The 16,401-nt window shown below is 42.8% G+C and overlaps 1 protein-coding gene across 21 annotated transcripts in view; it reads left to right on the plus strand.

Annotated features, from left to right (window-relative positions):
* col13a1 (collagen, type XIII, alpha 1) overlaps positions 1-16,401 on the plus strand; it is a 394,128-nt gene that overhangs the window by 335,362 nt on the left and 42,365 nt on the right. For 14 of the 21 annotated variants that reach the window (XR_007036044.1, XM_047351963.1, XM_047351961.1 and 11 more), the window contains 2 exons: positions 887-973; positions 9,958-9,996. Coding sequence is in view for 18 of the 21 variants with exons in the window: in XM_047351963.1 (XP_047207919.1) it covers positions 887-973; positions 9,958-9,996 (126 nt within the window). In the remaining 3 variants the exon portion in view is untranslated. Of the gene's footprint in view, positions 1-886; positions 974-1,495; positions 1,574-9,957; positions 9,997-10,093; positions 11,043-16,401 lie in introns of those variants that run through there. The other 7 variants (XR_007036043.1, XR_007036045.1, XM_047351948.1 and 4 more) reach the window with 5 other exon arrangements.

A 16,401-nucleotide genomic window follows, 5' to 3' on the forward strand; every position in this document is an offset into this window, starting at 1 on the left:
ATGGCCTCTGAGAAAACACAGTTTATATTGGTTCTATTTGCTATGACGTGCACAGTAATTGTATATCATTTTTTTACCTTTTCATGGAAATAATGATAACCCAATGGAAGATAGTTCAGGGCTTTGCAGGAAGCTGCATGGACAAATGCTGAGCCAACTCTCCAAGCTGAGTGTGAATGCATAAAATGTGGTTTGCTTGAAGACAAAGGCTGAACAGCAGAACTTTTATCTGGGTAAAGCTTATTGCTGACCTTCAGATAACAACTACACCACTTCTTTTTCCTGCTAGTTGTCCGTGGTGATAGATCATTTATTACTGCAACTGCAACAGCATACACACCTGCAAGTAGGTTCTAAAACATCTCAAATCCAGATGGACACACTTGGTAGGCTGAGAGCTAACACTTACAAAACAAGCGCTTTGGTGCAAAACCTAGAGAATATTCCAATGCCTTGGTGAATGCTTAATAAAATGAGTACAGACTGTACACCCATCAGCCAGTACAACAAACAGCTATAAAGTAGAGTGAACACATTTATCAATCATCATTAGCAAAGTACATTCAGCTGCCAGAAGCTTTCTTAGTACTGACTTATTTTGTTCTTCATGAGTTTACACTTGGTTCTTCATAAGAACCCTGCACACCAACTGAATGACATTGACCTCTCCTTAATTCCCTCTGCTTACTTTCCCTTTGTACCAGATTTACATTGCAAAATGAAATAGTCTTTTGAAAATTACAAGTAGTAATTTGGAATAACTTATTTTCCATGTTTTCTTAATTAAATATATTTGCAGCCAGGCGGGATAGTACAAAAAATGTACTTGATGACTTACTGAAAAAGAATAAAAGTTTGTCTTTTCTAAATACACTGTTGTTTGCAGGGAGAGAGGGGCAAGAAAGGCAACAGGGGGGCCAAAGGGGATAAGGGAGACCAAGGAGCACCTGGATTAGATGCCCCATGTCCTTTGGTATGTCAGTGAAACACTGTGAAAAGCAAAGAGGCAAAGGGAAGGAGTACGACTTTGGAATATGACAAAATTCCACAGGGCTTTTTTACCCTGAACATTTGTATCAAGCAATCATCTTCCTTTTGGCTCTTTTATTGACTATAAAGAAAACAAAAAAAGTTTTGGTCATGTTTTCATCCTAGGAATGACTCACAAAGCCGTAATTGATTTATATGAAATTATTTATAAATGTCACACATTAAAAAGCCTAAACTAGGACAAAACATCTGGATATTAAGACATTTGAAACAAAATATAATACAGGTTACATCTCCCCAAAAAAGACACAAATGGTATTAGCAAAAGGTTTGTGGAACATTTATCATCACTGTGAGCCCTTTTTTAAGTGCATTTTTTTAAGTGAACCTGCAACCACTCTAGCGGTGAAAAACACTTGAGTACATTTTGTCATTATTTAAAAAGGGAAGCTCTACAACACTTTAGCTACAGCAATGGATTTTAAACGGCTGATTTCATAAACAGGGCTTCCGAGGCTTTAAAGGGGAGAAAGGTGAACCAGGCTTGCCAGGCCTGGATGGGCTGGATGCCCCTTGTCCTGTGGTATGGTGCTCTTCCTTTCCTTTTACATCTTAAACATGTCTGCAGTCTAATATTTATAACTAAGGCAAAAGAAGATTAACAAAAAACAAATTCTAACAAGAAAATTAACATTAGTTACATGATTGCCTTTTAGAAATACGGGAGATGTTTTCTAATTATCTGACTTACACTAACATATATTTCTGTAGTATTTTTCTATTTACTACTAAAGAATTCATGCTATATTTTTAAAAACTGATCTATATTATTACTAACTCTTTACGAATTTCAGTAACAGTACATTTACAATATTGACTACATTGACTATAGTAGATCTCAAAAATAAACATCTGTTTAAGTTGCAGGTCTTTTTTATGTAAATAGATGACATTTCTGTACAGTTCAAGTAAAACAACTTTTGTTAGTTTAAAAATGTTCAAAGTAAGACCTGCAATAACAGTTTTACAAAAGTAGATCCACTGTATATGGTTCCTCTTATAATGTTTGCATGGGGCATCACCTTTTCTCATAACAGACCACAGAGAACCTCAGGTAGGATAAAGCAAATCAACTCGTTCTCGTCGTCTTCCGCTTTATCTGGGACCGGGTCGCGGGGGCAGCAGACTCAGCAGAGACGCCCAGACGTCCCTCTCCCCAGACACGTCCTCCAGCTCCTCCGGGGGGAGCCCAAGGCGTTCCCAGGCCAGCCGAGAGACATAGACATAGTCCCTCCAGTGTGTCCTGGGTTGTCCCCTGGGCCTCCTTCCGGTGGGACATGCCTGCAACACCTCCCGAGGAAGGCGTCCAGGAGGCATCTGGTATAGATGCCCGAGCCACCTCAACTAGCTCCTCTCGATGTGGAGGAGCAGCGGCTCTACTCCGAGCCCCTCCCGGATGGCCGAGCTCCTCACCCTATCTCTGAGGGAGTGCCCGGCCACCCTACGGAGGAAGCTCATTTCAGCCGCTTGTATCCTGGATCTCGTTCTTTCGGTCATGACCCAAAGTGTATGGCCATAGGTGAGGGTAGGAACGAAGACCGACCGGTAAATCGAGAGCTTCGCTTTTCGGCTCAGCTCTCTCTTCACCACAACGGACCGGCACAGCGCCCCCATTACTGTGGCAGCCGCACCGATCCGTCTGTCGATCTCCCGCTCCATTCTTCCCTCACTAGTGAACAAGACCCCGAGCAGGCCCAAGAGCATAGTGAGGGTCTGCTGGGAACGTCTGGCGGACCCCTTGGTCAGGGATGTATTCAACTCTCACCTCCAGGAGAGCTTTGACCAGATTCCGAGGGATGTTGGAGACATAGAGTCCGAGTGGACCGGGTTCTCTGCATCTATTGTCGATGCTGCCGCCCGTAGCTGCGGCTGTAAGGTTTGCGGTGCCTGTCGCGGCGGCAATCCCCGAACCCGGTGGTGGACACCGCAGTAAGGGATGCTGTCAAGCTGAAGGAGTCCTATCGGCTGTGGTTGGCTTGTGGGACTCCTGAGGCGGCTGACGGGTACCGTGGGGCCAAGCGTTCTGCGGCCCTGGCGGTGGCAGAGGCAAAAACCTGGACCTGGGAGGAGTTCGGTGAGGCCATAGAGATGGACTACCGGTTGGCCCCGAAGCGATTCTGGCAAACCATCCGGCGCCTCAGGAGGGGGAAGCAGTGCTTCGCCAACACTGTTTACAGTGGGGGTGGGGAGCTGCTGACCTCAACTGGGGACATTATTGGGCGGTGGAAGGAGTACTTCAAGGATCTGCTCAATCCTGCCATCACGCATTCTCTGGTGGAAACAGAGGCTGGGGACTCGGGGTTGGACTCTTTCATCACCCGGGCTGAAGTCACCGAGATGGTTAAAAGGCTCTGCGGTGGCGGTCCTTCGGGGTTGAATGAGATCCGCCCTGAGTACCTCAAGTCTTTGGATGTTGTGGGGCTGTCATGGTTGACACACCTCTTCAACATTGCGTGGCGGACGGGGACAGTGCCTTTGGATTGGCAGACTGGGGTGGTGGTCCCCCTACATAAGAAGGGTGACCGGATGGTGTGTTCCAACTACAGGGGGATCACACTCCTCAGCCTCCCTGGTAAGGCCTACGCCAGGGTATTGGAAAAGAGAGTCCGGCCGATAGTCGAACCCTGGCTTCAGGAGGAGCAGTGTGGTTTTCCTCCCGGCCGTGGAACACTGGACCAGCTCTATACCCTCTACAGGGTACTTGAGGGTTCATGGGAGGTTGCCCAACCGGTCCACATGTGTTTTGTGGACCTGGAGAAAGCATTCGACTGTGTCCCTCGTGATGCCCTGTGGGGGGTGCTCCAGGAGTATGGAATCGGGGGCCCTTTACTAAGGGCCATCCGGTCTCTGTACAAGCGGAGCAGGAGTTTGGTTCGCAGTGCTGGCACTAAGTCGGACCTGTTCCCGGTGCATGTTGGACTCCAGCAGGGCTGCCCTTTGTCACCGGTCCTGTTCATAACTTTTATGGACAGGATTTCTAGGCGCAGCCAAGGGCCGGAGGGGGTCTGGTTTGGGGACCAGAGGATTTCGTCTCTTCTTTTTGCAGATGACGAAGTCCTGCTGGCCCCAATGTTGAGTTATTGGCAATGGTGCATTTCTGTTTTTTTAAATAACTTGGCTTTTTTTCCCAACTTTTTAAAATAACAAAACCCAATCACACAATTGTTTTTACTAACAAAGAAACTTTTATGAAATAAATTATTATTAATTTCTGGAGCTACCTACATTTAGCTTTGACTTGGTTCAGCCACATTTACTATCCTGTGTGCTACTGTCTGATCTGTAAAAAGTCTTCACCTAATGTCATCGTCAGACAGTGTACAGCTTTAGAGATCCAATGTCAAGAAGATCACTCAGAATTAGCTCTTTAAAGAGTTACAGTACAGAATCATCTATACAAACCATTAATAGGATAGAACAGCTTACCAGTGATGCTAAAGTGAACAGGATTGATGTGATCGTCAACTGCTGTTTGTCACAGTGAATCAAGTTGCCATTTTTTAGGTTTTTAAGTTTGGCTAGACACAATAACTGGAAAAAATCTCTTCAATCAATCCCCTGTTTGAGGCAATGGCTGTGTAAGGGTTTATAAATATTGATTATAAGTATTTATCAATATAATTCTAATTTAAAATCATAATTAGAAGAAATAAATTCTAACCAAAAATGATTTCTTAGGAATAAAAATCAGAGATACTCTCTGGTGGTGTGATTATTGGGCTTACAGCATTTAATAACTACAATTAGTTCATTATTATTAATAACTGACAATTATTAACCAAAACCACGACAAATGTCACTATGTTATCAACCATTTCACCAAATGGTGGAGTTCTAACCTTAACAGATCTTCATCTATGTGAAAATGTATTAAAGCAATAGTCCCTCTTACAATCTAACTATTCTGGTCCAACAATGTTCACCTAACTAAGCATGCACTATTCTACAAAAAGGCATACACTAATAATCAAAAATAAGGATATGTGTTGGAAGGTAGATGGAGATCAAACCAGCAGTTTATGGACAAATGATAATAACAGAACTATTTGAATTAACTTGGAAAGATGATAAAAACAATTACGCTGTGAAGCCTCTCTCCATATGCGTCTCGACAGCAACTATCAGCTGGTAGAACTGTAGGGCCAGGCCCTTAAGCCACTAGCAGCTGATAGCCCCAAATCTTAAATAAGGGGTCAAAAACTCTAAGGCGGGAGCTCAGTGGAAAAACCCCAAGGGTAATAAAATGATGGAACAAACAATGGAGTGGACAGGCCACGAGGTCCAGACTGCAGCCTGTTTCGAATGGAAAAACTTCCAAAGTTCAACTTTAAATCCTGGCTGCTTGGCAATCAGCAGGACGTACACATCCAACTTGAATACAACCGCTCGTTGCGCTTCTACAGTATTCAAACAGTAAATCAAAATGCTCAGCATAAAACACCTTAATCAATATTGCAACAAGTTAATATCTTGGATTAACTACTGGTGATCCTAATTCACCTAATTCAGGATAGGAGCTGGTTCCTTCACCGAGTCATCAGCAGCAAACTGTCTGGAGAGGGCATCAGGCTTACTGTTCTTAGGTCCAGGTCTGAAAGAAATACACAAATCAAAACGAGAAAAGAATAAAGACCACCGAGACTGGCATAGGTTGAGTCTTTTGGCCAATTGGAGGTAGGCCAAGTTCTTATGGTCAGTCCAGACTTGAATGAAATGCTCGGCCCCCTCAAGCCAGTGGCGCCATTCCTCAAGGGCTAGTTTTATGGCTAGTAATTCTCTATCACCCACAGCATAATTTCGCTCGATGTTGCTTAACCTACGGGGAAAAAAAGCACAAGAATGAAGTCTCCCATCCTCAGAGTTCTGAGACAACACAGCTCCAACCCCGATGTCAGAAGCATCGACCTCCAAGATGAACTGTTTTGAAGAATCCAGGTGAACTAAGATGGGGGCTTGAGAGAACATTTTCTTTAATGCTTGAACGCTGCTTCAGCTTCAGACGACCAGGAAAATGAGACCTTAGAAGATGTTAATGCGGTAAGGGGTGCAGCTGTCAGACTGTAATCTTTGATGAATCGTCTGTAAACATTTGCAAACCCAAGAAACTGCTGTAATGTTTGCGGGAGTGTGGCACAGGCCATTCCAGGACTGCCTTGATCTTCTCTGGGTCTGAACGTACCTGTCCACCCTCAAGGATGTAGCCCAAAAAGAAGGAAGACTGATGAAACTCACACTTTTCGGCTTTCACAAACAGGCGGTTCTCCAGAAGACGCTGAAGTACTTGGCGAACGTGTCTATGATGCTCCTGAATGTTCTTAGAATAAATCAAAATACACAAAAATACACAAAAAACAAAAATGTTCAAAAAATCTCTGAGAATGTCATTGACTAAGGCCTATAAAACAGCAGGAGCATTGCATAGTCCGAAAGGCATGACCAGGTACTCGAAATGACCCAGCGGTGTCTTCAAAGCCGTCTTCCACTCATTTCCCTGGCGGATCCGGACAAGATGATAAGCATTTCTGAGATCTAACTTGGAAAATATAGTAGCACCATGAACCGGTTCAAAGGCAGAGGTAATGAGAGGAAGTGTGTACTTATTCTTAACAGTGATTTGATTGAAACCCCTATAATCAATGCAAGGACGTAATGAGCCGTCCTTCTTTCCTACCAAGGAAAATTCTGCCCCAAGAGGTGAGGGGGAAGGCCAAATAATACCTGCCGACAAAGAGTCATTAATGTAGTTCTCCAAGGACTTTTGTTCTGGACGGGAGATGTTATAAAGTCTGCTAGAAGGCAGAGGGGCACCTGGAAGAGCTTTGTTCTTACTAAAAACTCCCCTTAAGTCATGATACTAGGTGGGCACATGAGACAAATCTATTACCTCGTCCTCCTTGTTAGCCTGCTGGGAAAAACTCGGGGAGAAAGCTGACTGGAGACAAGATGAGTGACAACTAATGGACCAGGACTCGACACGACACTCAGACCAATCCAAATGAGGGTTATGTTTCTGTAACCAGGGAAAGCCTAGAACTATGGCACCTTGAGACACTGGAAACACGAAAAAAGCTATCCTTTCCCTATGGTTACCTGACAATAGAAGTTCTATTGGACTGGTCCCCTGAGTTATTTGCTGCAATTTCTTTCCATCTAAGGCTAAAACGGAACGTGGGAAGTAAGTGGTTCCACCTCAATACCTGCTTTGGTTACAAACTCCGAATCTGTCAAATTTTGTTTGTAGCCCAAATCTATCAAGGCAGACAGAGTCATGGTATGTTGATTTACTATAATAGTAGCAGGTAGGCTAAATCTGGGGGCTTTACTAATCTGCGGGTGGTCCACCAACCCCCCCTTCAAAGTTGGCGGACCCTGGCTTTTGACGGCCCTGGGCAAATAGGACAGGTAGCTATAAAGTGATCAGGTGAACCACAGTAAAAACACTGTTTGGTCTGTCTCTCTTCAAAAGTCAGACAGGTGGATCCCACCAGCATGGGCTCAGGGACAGGTACAGATTGTTGAGGTGGAGTCTTAACATTGGGTGGAAAACTAGTCATTAACTGTGGTTTGTAAACGGACCTTTCAGCTCTGGATCTTCTTCTCTCTCTTATTCTATTGTCAACTCTAGTAGCTAGGGTAATAGTTTCATCTAGTGTAGGGGGTTCATCAATCAGGGCTAACTCGTCTTTTAAGGAATCGTCTAGAGCGTGAAAAAAGGTAGTCTTTAATGCTTCATTATTCCAACCAGAGGCAGCAGCCAAAGTACGAAATTCGATGGAAAACTCGGTAAGAGGTCTATTACGTTGCTTTAAGGCCCTCAACTGTCGACCAGTACTAGTTTATTCTACAACAGGAGAAAAGGTCTGCCTAAACTCCTTGACAAACTCTTCAAATGTACAACCAAAATCTCTGCAATCTGAGAACCGGGCCTCAGCCCACTGTACAGCCTTGCCTGTCAACAAACCAATAATATACGAAATCTTAACATCATCATGGGGAAAGGAACGTGGAGAACGGTTGAAATCCAGGGTACACTGGAGCAAAAATCCCCTACAATTACCCACCTCACCAGAAACCTTTTCTGGGTTAGGGGAGATGACGTCACGAGAATGAGGAAGCTGTTGAGATACCGGTGGTGCTGCAGCGCCATCTACATGTGCAGTGGAATGTGAATTTAAGGTTTGCTGCAGCATGGAGGCAATCTGTTCTAACTGTTGGTTAGTTTGGCGTTGTTTCTCTAAAAGGGAACGAAGAGATAAATCATGAAAATAGATTTGGTTAGCATGTTCAGATAGGGTTCGTCGGAGTGCTTCTGTTGGGTCTTGTTGGCCAGAGTGTTCGGTCATTGTTTTCGAAATAGATCTGACCCACATACAGAAGTACACTCAGTAAAAGAGTTTTATTTTCAGCAAATAATCAGGAATGTGAACGGGTGGATCGCCAACTGTATGGAAAGAGGGGGAAGAGAACTGGTGAAACAGAGAACTAATATAATGCAGAGCTAATGAAAGATAACTATAGTAATCAGGTAAATGGCTTACTAAATAGGTGCAGTCAGATCGCCAGGGGTAGAGGGATTTGGGGTCCAGGTTTACAAGGCAGGGTTTGTTCAGATGATTTCTCTGGTGCTGTTTGAGTGAGCTTGGTGAGACCAGGAGTAAATCCAACGTGCAGATACTTGCGTTGGAGGGTGGACAGGGTACGTTTATGCCTTGGTCCACAAGACGGAGGAAGCAGGAAGCTGCCAGCTTGATCTGAGTCCAGATGAAGTCAGGGGTTAGGAAATGAAGTCCTCAAAACGTAGATAATCTTGATTGCCCAGAACTTCTGGGACCGAAGTCTGTGTTCAGCGAGGTAAATCCAAGATTTAGGTTTCAGCCACTGAAGGCAAAACACTCTGGCGTCGAAGTACTGGCAGCCTCCTGCTTAAGTACTCCTCCATGCAATCAGCAGAATAAGTCGCACCTGTCACCCAGTGCACCTCAAAACTCCAGCACCATCTGAAAAAACAGAAGAAATGTTGCAAGCACAATATACGCACACCCCAGACCCCGACACTAGGTGGTTATATGTGGTACTTAAAGCACTAACAGATTAATGACTTAAGGCATTATAGGCGGCCATTGATAGATTTCCACTGTATCAATAATTTTTACTCGGGGGTGGGGGGAGGTTGACAAAAGAAAAGGTTGTGACAACTTTTCACTTTGACTAGGAGATAAAGTCGACTCGTTAGTGGACTACTCCAATGATAAAGAACATTTTTATACATGCTTTTGTTATTATGTTTGCAATTCATGCAGAGGTTTGCTTATAACACTTCAAAATACTTCAAAAGCAAAAGGTTTGATCGCAGCGCACCTAAATTTCCTGCTAGAGCTTGGTCTCTAAATGTTAAAGCTCATTTTTCACTGCTACTTGATATATAAAATACAATTTTAACTTTAAAACAATGTGTTTAATTAATTCAAATCCTAAATAGTTTTTATGACGTACAAACTAATTGTCAATTATTTTGACATTAAACAGTTTTGGGGATTTACAATTCTGATCATCGTCCAACGATGTCTTTTGTTTATATAATGAAAGTATTTTTGCATGATTTTTTATTAAAAGCATCTACCTTTTACATATCAAATGCAATCTGACACTATGTATGTGCAAAACCAAATCAATAAACATGGAGTACATCTCTAATAAATACATTATATATAGTTTCCCTTTTGACTATCCATGGATGTTCATGTTTTAAATACACATTTGAAATTAGTAAGTAAAACAGTGATTTCTTTTCTGGAAATTTAGGTGGCCAAATAACCATAAACCTAATTTCTACATTCATTGTAATAAAACTTTGCATAACACAGCATTTATTACAGCATTTCATTTTCTTTTGTTGTTTTTTTCTAGGGCAATGATGGCTTACCTGTACTAGGGTGTTGGAATAAAGTAAGTAGGACTCTATGTTGTGATAGTGTTTGACACAAGTTTATGTAGATTCTAACTTCACCACTAACATATTTTGTACTTTGTTCTCCCCTTGCAGTGATCATAACCTTGAAACGGCCTTTGTGTCTGTGAAGAAAATATTTATTTTTTATACTCATCCAATTTCTTCCATATATTGAAAATTATTTTATAAAATATAGTAAGTGGATAACACGATTTATGCTTCTGTACCGAATGTATATACAATATCTTTGGTATTAATCATGAATTGCAAGTTTAATAACTGCATAATAACTGAACACGGAAAAAAGACAGCATGCATGATTTCAGCATAATAGATGTGCATAATGTGAAATAGTTCATGCTTTTCACATCCTGAAATAGAAGCCAACTTGAAAACTTTTTTTATTTCTTAAAAACGTTTCATCTTTCACCTGACAGGTTTCTTCAGTTTTGAACATAACTTGGAGGTATCCAGCTTATAATTTGAGAATATAATGAATACAACAATGGGGGCTTTATCGTCAGTAGGCCTAATAGAGCTTTGCCTATGATGGTTCAGGTAACAAAAATATGACCTGACCGGTAATAGGCAAAGTGTTATAACCAAAAAAACTTGCATGTTGTAATTAACTAACAACTCAAACACTGAACACAACTGAGGGAAGGCCCAATGAGCAGGTGATGTTAATGGCCCAGTTAGTGAACGTAATGATCTATTCGTGTAATAAACCTGACGTTTCCATCCCATGTTCAGAACTTATGAAGCTGTTTGAATGAGAGATAAACTGTCTTCAAGAAAGAAGATAAATCCAGTTACCTTCTGTTTATCTTGTGTTGATTTGCTGACTTACTTATTAACTTATCAAATTATACAGTTATTTTCTGTTTTAATAGTAAAGCTACCCAAAGTTTTGGGACTGCACAATTCATGTTTTTTTAAAATTGGAATATCTCAAAATCTGCTCTTATGGACAATGTTTTGCAAAAACATGAAAAGCGTTTTCAATGCAATTCTTATTTAATAAATGGCAAACATGTGAAAAGTTTGATTTGATTTTTTTTTTTTTTTTTTTTTTTTTGTTACGTGCTCAAAATATTATTTATGAACATCCAGACTTCATAGACTGGTCACTGATCAATATATTTGTGGAAAATATAAGTTATATCAACTGTTAATAACTGTTATATTAAAATGATTTTTAATAACAGCTATCCATTTCTAGAATAGTGACTGGGACACTTATAATACACATATCAGAGAGAAATAGCCTAAGAATAAAATTTCTATCCAAACCACCTGTGTGTAATAAATGGTTGTCACAGATGGTAACAACAATTCCCATCAAGCCTCTGTGAAAAATTGCAACAAGTGTTTAAATTCCTGTGGACAAAACTTTGCCATCTCTCTTTTGCAAATTTTTCTTTAGCCATATTAAACGGTATTTACGCATGGGTTTAAGGTCATACCACAGCAAGTCAATTGGAAAAAAGGTCTGGGCTTTTATTGTCGTGCTACATAACTTAAGTGGATGTTAGCTTGTGGCCACAAATCAATGTCTGCAGATTCTCTTTTAGAATTTTCTAATGGAGGGCAAACATAATGGTCCCATCAATTACAGCAAGTCATTCAGCAACATAGTAGCATAAGACCATCAAACTGTCCCCACCATGTTTGATTTTGTTTTGCTTTTTTTTTTTTTTTTTCAAATGTGAGATGGGGGTTTGTGTTCTTTTAGTCAGAAGTATATTTCACCTTGGTAATCTCCCATTAATTCCATTTTTGCCCAGTCTGTCTTACTGTTGAACACTGACTTAAGTGAAGCAAATGATGGCTGCAGAGCTTTAAATGTTGTTCCTGGTTCTTTTGTGACTACTGAATGCGATGTCTGTGTGTTCTTGGAGTAATTTTTGTTGACCAGCCACTCCTACTCAGATTTGCCAGTTGTCCATGTTTTCTACCTTTATGGACAACGGCACTGTGGTTCACTGGATTAAAAATGGATTTTAACTTATTACAGACTGCCATTCACTTTGTTTTTCATCTATTCTTATAGCTTATAGCTATAGATTGGATCATTATGCTTTGCTCCTTAAGATCTATTAGGCCTACTTTATTTGTTAGACAGGTTATATTTGTCAGATCTGGCCGTATTTTGGCCTGGATGTAACCTATGATATTGAACCAAAAGTGGTTTATCACATTTGATTTTCAATATTGAAGTATTTCCTTTAGTAATTGATATTGAGGCGACTGTGGCTCAGTAGGAAGAGTAGTCGTCTTGCACTCAGAAGGTTGTGGGTTTGATTCCAGCTTCCTCCTGCCACATGTCGATGTGCCCCTGGGCATGGCCCTTAACCTCAAGTTGCCTACCGATCTGCGTATCGGTGTATGAATGTGTGAGCGTTAGTGAGTGCGATTGGGTGAATCTGGCTCTAGTGTAAAGCGCTTTGAGTGGTCTGCATGACTGGAAAAGCGCTATATAAGTTCAGTCCATTTTACCATTTTTTCTTTTTTTTTTTACCATATCATTGGTTGTAAATGCTAATCTGACTAGGAAGGCATAATGCTAGTTTAATGGTGTTGCAGGCTTTTATCAGCCATAGATTAATAAACAAACTTTTCATAAAGCATTTTTTATACTGTTAGGTGCTTTAGAGCTATCAAGCATCATAGTAACTAGGATCTTCTCAATCCTGCCGTCACGCATTCCCTGGTGAAGGCAGACTGGGGACTCTGAGTCGGACTCAGTCATCACTTCGGCAGAAGTCACTGACGTGGTCGGATGTTGCGGGGCTGTCATGGCTGACACGCCTCTTCAACATTGTGTGGTGGTCGGGGACGGTGCCTCTGGACTGGCAGACCGCGATTGTGGTACCCCTTCACAAGACAGGGGACAGGAGGGTGTGTTCCAACTACAGGGGGATCACAGTCTCCCTGATGAGGCCTAATGCCAGGATGTTGGAGAGGAGAGTCAGGCCTATGGTCGAACCTCGGCTTCAAGGGGACCATTGTGATTTTAATCCTGGGCGTGGAACACTGGACCAGCTCCACCCTCTACAAAGTGCTGGAGGGTTCGTGAGAGTTTGCCCAATAGGTCCACAAGTATTTTTAGTGGCAGCCAAGGGCCGGAGAGGATTTAGTCTCTCCTTTTGCTGGCCCCCTCTAGCTAAGACCTAAAGCATGCACTGGGGCGGTTTGCAACCGAATGTGAAGCGGCTGGGATGAGGATCTGTTTCGGATGCCTCCCCCAGGATCTGTTCCAGGCATGTCCCACCAGGAGGAGGCCCAGACTTTAGTCTTTCCTCTCCCCAGATACCATCTCCAGCTCTCAGCAGAAAGCCCTAGGCATTTCAAAGCCAGCTGAGAGACATTCTCCACATTTCTCCAGCATGCACTGGGCCATTTCCTGGGCCTCCTCCCGGTTGGTTGTGCATGGAACACTTCCAGAAGGAGGCGTCCAGGGGTTATCCACAACAGATTCTGAAGCCAAATCAGCTGACTCTTCCAGATGTGGAGGAGCAGCACCTCTACTCCAAGCTTCTCCCGGGTGGCCGAGCTTCTCAGACTGTCCCCAATGGAGTGCCCAGCCACCCTGCGGAGGAAACTGCTTGTATTTGGGATTTCTTTCTTTTGATCATGACCCAAAGTTCATGTCAATAGGTGACGATAGGAACATAAACCAACTGGTAAATTGAGAGTTGAGTCTAAAGGTGCATCACCGCATTACTGCGCAGCCGTCTGTTGATGTCACACTTGATTCTCACCTTTCTCGTTAACAACAGCCAGACATACTTAAACTCCTCCACTTGGGAAATGAACTCCCCTCCAATCCAAAGAGGGCAAGCCACTATTTCCAGTTGAGAAGCAATAGACCAATAGTCCTTTTTCATGGCCTTCCAGGCCTGAGTTTTTGCGTCTGCTACTGCCTGGGCCATGGCGTGCTTGGCCTCATCGTACCGTTACCCATCAGCTGTCTCGGTCCCACAAGCCTGGCAACCCAATAAAAGGCCTTCTTCAGCTAGATGGCATCCCTTGCTGTCAATGTCCTGCCAAGTCTACCTAGCTTCCTCCTCTTCAAGTGGATCCAACTCACCAAGTGGTGAACAATGGACTGCTCGACCCATCTCCTTACCCGAGTGTTCAAGACATACGGCTGAAAGTCAGAAGACATGACTACAAAGTCTTCCTCCGACGTCGGGTATCTGGGTGCCAGGTACACCCTTATGCCTGAACATAGTGTTCATTATGGACAATCCGTGACTGGCACAAAAGTCTAGTAACAAAACACCACAAGGGGGGGTAGATTGGGGAGGCCTTTCCTTCCATTCACACCTCTCTAGGTGTTGCTGTCATTTCCCACATGGTTGTTGAAATGAAGCAGTCCCCAAGAGGGACACCATCCAGCACCTGCACCAGGGATGCCCAGAAGCCTAGGTATTCCACAATGTAGTCCGAAACAATAGTCAGAAACCCCTCCCCAACCTAAAGGTACAGGGATGCAAACCTCTCATTCACAGGTGGGATACAAGCAAACCCACCCCAGACTGCTGCCTCTACTTGTGGGCCACTCCAAAGTAGAAGAGAGTCGGGTTCCAAAGCCCACGCTGTGCAGGCAGGTGACGTCACATGCCTCATCGCATATTAATTGTATCCGACTACCCCAGTTTGTTTTGAATTATAGTTGGCTAAATAAGGCTGGAAAGGCAACATATTTTTGCCTAATTTGTCCCCTAATTTCCAGTTGGGAGATATCTGCAAGTGTGTAAACATTCAGTGCTTAAACTAAATATAAAACACACATACAGGTCCTTCTCAAAATATTAGCATATTGTGATAAAGTTAATTATTTTCCATAATGTCATGATGAAAATTTAACATTCATATATTTTAGATTCATTGCACACTAACTGAAATATTTCAGGTCTTTTATTGTCTTAATACGGATGATTTTGGCATACAGCTCATGAAAACCCAAAATTCCTATCTCACAAAATTAGCATATCATTAAAAGGGTCTCTAAACAAGCTATGAACCTAATCATCTGAATCAACAAGTTAACTCTAAACACCTGCAAAAGATTCCTGAGGCCTTTAAAACTCCCAGCCTGGTTCATCACTCAAAACCCCAATCATGGGTAAGACTGCCGACCTGACTGCTGTCCAGAAGGCCACTATTGACACCCTCAAGCAAGAGGGTAAGACACAGAAAGAAATTTCTGAACGAATAGGCTGTTCCCAGAGTGCTGTATCAAGGCACCTCAGTGGGAAGTCTGTGGGAAGGAAAAAGTGTGGCAGAAAACGCTGCACAACGAGAAGAGGTGACCGGACCCTGAGGAAGATTGTGGAGAAGGGCCGATTCCAGACCTTGGGGGACCTGCAGAAGCAGTGGACTGAGTCTGGAGTAGAAACATCCAGAGCCACCGTGCACAGGCGTGTGCAGGAAATGGGCTACAAGTGCTGCATTCCCCAGGTCAAGCCACTTTTGAACCAGAAACAGCGGCAGAAGCGCCTGACCTGGGCTACAGAGAAGCAGCACTGGACTGTTGCTCAGTGGTCCAAAGTACTTTTTTCGGATGAAAGCAAATTCTGCATGTCATTCGGAAATCAAGGTGCCAGAGTCTGGAGGAAGACTGGGGAGAAGGAAATGCCAAAATGCCAGAAGTCCAGTGTCAAGTACCCACAGTCAGTGATGGTCTGGGGTGCCGTGTCAGCTGCTGGTGTTGGTCCACTGTGTTTTATCAAGGGCAGGGCCAATGCAGCTAGCTATCAGGAGATTTTGGAGCACTTCATGCTTCCATCTGCTGAAAAGCTTTATGGAGATGAAGATTTCATTTTTCAGCACGACCTGGCACCTGATCACAGTGCCAAAACCACTGGTAAATGGTTTACTGACCATGGTATCACTGTGCTCAATTGGCCTGCCAACTCTCCTGACCTGAACCCCATAGAGAATCTGTGGGATATTGTGAAGAGAACGTTGAGAGACTCAAGACTCAACACTCTGGATGAGCTAAAGGCCGCTATCGAAGCATCCTGGGCCTCCATAAGACCTCAGCAGTGCCACAGGCTGATTGCCTCCATGCCACGCCGCATTGAAGCAGTCATTTCTGCAAAAGGATTCCCGACCAAGTATTGAGTGCATAACTGTACATGATTATTTGAAGGTTGACGTTTTTTGTATTAAAAACACTTTTCTTTTATTGGTCGGATGAAATATGCTAATTTTGTGAGATAGGAATTTTGGGTTTTCATGAGCTGTATGCCAAAATCATCCATATTAAGACAATAAAAGACCTGAAATATTTCAGTTAGTGTGCAATGAATCTAAAATATATGAATGTTAAATTTTCATCATGACATTATGGAAAATAATTAACTTTATCACAATATGCTAATATTTTG

This window comes from Girardinichthys multiradiatus, chromosome 22, assembly GCF_021462225.1.
Source record: "Girardinichthys multiradiatus isolate DD_20200921_A chromosome 22, DD_fGirMul_XY1, whole genome shotgun sequence".
NCBI lineage: Eukaryota > Metazoa > Chordata > Actinopteri > Cyprinodontiformes > Goodeidae > Girardinichthys > Girardinichthys multiradiatus.